The 1,455-nt window shown below is 38.8% G+C and overlaps 1 protein-coding gene across 1 annotated transcript; it reads right to left on the reverse strand.

The window, feature by feature from the left end:
• Positions 1–373: 373 nt before the first annotated feature.
• LOC109236321 lies at positions 374–1,009 on the reverse strand. Its single transcript, XM_019402486.1, has one exon. The coding sequence runs from the start codon at positions 1,007–1,009 to the stop codon at positions 374–376; it is 636 nt and encodes a 211-aa protein (XP_019258031.1).
• Between the last annotated feature and the right edge of the window lie 446 nt (positions 1,010–1,455).

The raw sequence follows: 1,455 nt of genomic DNA on the forward strand, positions 1-1,455 counted from the left end.
GGCCTGGATGAGGGCCTTTTATGTTCAATGATGAGTAATGAATGAAGAACAATCAATAAAATACAATAAATGTAAGTAATAATATCAGAGGAGAATATGTTTAAGCTAGAGAGCAGAGAATGTTCTATTTCTTGTATTCAATGTTGTGTGTTGTATATCTCTTACAAAACAGTAAGGCCCCCCTTTATATAGGAGGGGAAACCCCAACATTTTACATGAGTAATAAATAAAAAGAAAATTTAGTTGGTACAGCTATTCGCTAGTTTGGTACAGACTAGTGCTTCTCTTGCAGGTTTTGTCATCATTGATCATTCACCTTGGGAACTTCCCGCTCGCCCATCATAACCATCAATTTGCGCTGCCCCGAGGTCGGTCATAAAGGATCCTCTAGGACGAACCTTGAGTTGTGCCTCGGTCCTTCGGTAAGATACAACGGTCGTATAGTCGGGCTCTCTGATTTTAGCTGCGTACAATGCTCAACTTCTAAGGATGGGAATAAATCAAGGAATTTTTGATTAGCAGAGAACCTATCAAGCCTTTTGAAGATGCAATTTATATCCAACCTTCCATTCCACCAAGTATACAAACTCCCTTTGAAGCCAAGATCATACGATGCACATGTATCAACACAGTGTGCAAAGTCTTCCACTTCACTCAAATACAATGGACGCCCCCCATACTTCTCCTCCTCAGATAATATCACATTAAAATCCCCTCCAACAAGCCAAGGGGATTCCATATCTGAAGCTAAATGGTACATTGAATCGCATAGCTCAATTCTTTCAATAGCATCACATTTAGCATATACAAGAGTCACGTAAATCTCCTTGTTCAAATTCCTATGAAAAAACTTTAAAGTCATTTTTTGTTCCATGTTCATCACAATATGTACATCAATATCTTCATCTACAAAAGCCCAGATTTTCCCATTCATATTTGCATAAGCAGAATGTATCCCCAACTTTTGTCTATATTCCTCCAGTTTGCTAATGTCTTGCCAAGGTTCCATCAAACCTGTTAAATAGAAGTTGTACTTTTTGTGTAGGTTAAGTAACCTATTGAAAGCCTTTTGACTATTAATCGACCTCACATTCCATACTAAAGCATTATCCATAAGATTATTTGGAAGTAGAGATCACACTCCTCTTTGGTTGCACCCTTATAGGCACGTTGTCTTTGATGTCCTTCTTCTGCCTCCTTGTAGGTTTTGTTGATGATTTCATCTTGTCCAAACTTCTGGGGGAGATGTCACCATCTCTTACTGCTTGTTGGAAATTAGCAGTAGTAGATTCTTCTTCAATATCCTCCCCCAAATCTTCCTCATCTCCTGTGATCCTCAACCACCTGAAGTGCTAAAGGATTTGGTTCATGATTTTTGGATATCATTCCCAATTCCCTTTGCCCCTTATTGTTGATCACTATGCCTTTGGCTAAGATTCCACTAGTGACACTTGA

This window comes from Nicotiana attenuata, unplaced genomic scaffold, assembly GCF_001879085.1.
Source record: "Nicotiana attenuata strain UT unplaced genomic scaffold, NIATTr2, whole genome shotgun sequence".
Lineage (NCBI taxonomy): Eukaryota > Viridiplantae > Streptophyta > Magnoliopsida > Solanales > Solanaceae > Nicotiana > Nicotiana attenuata.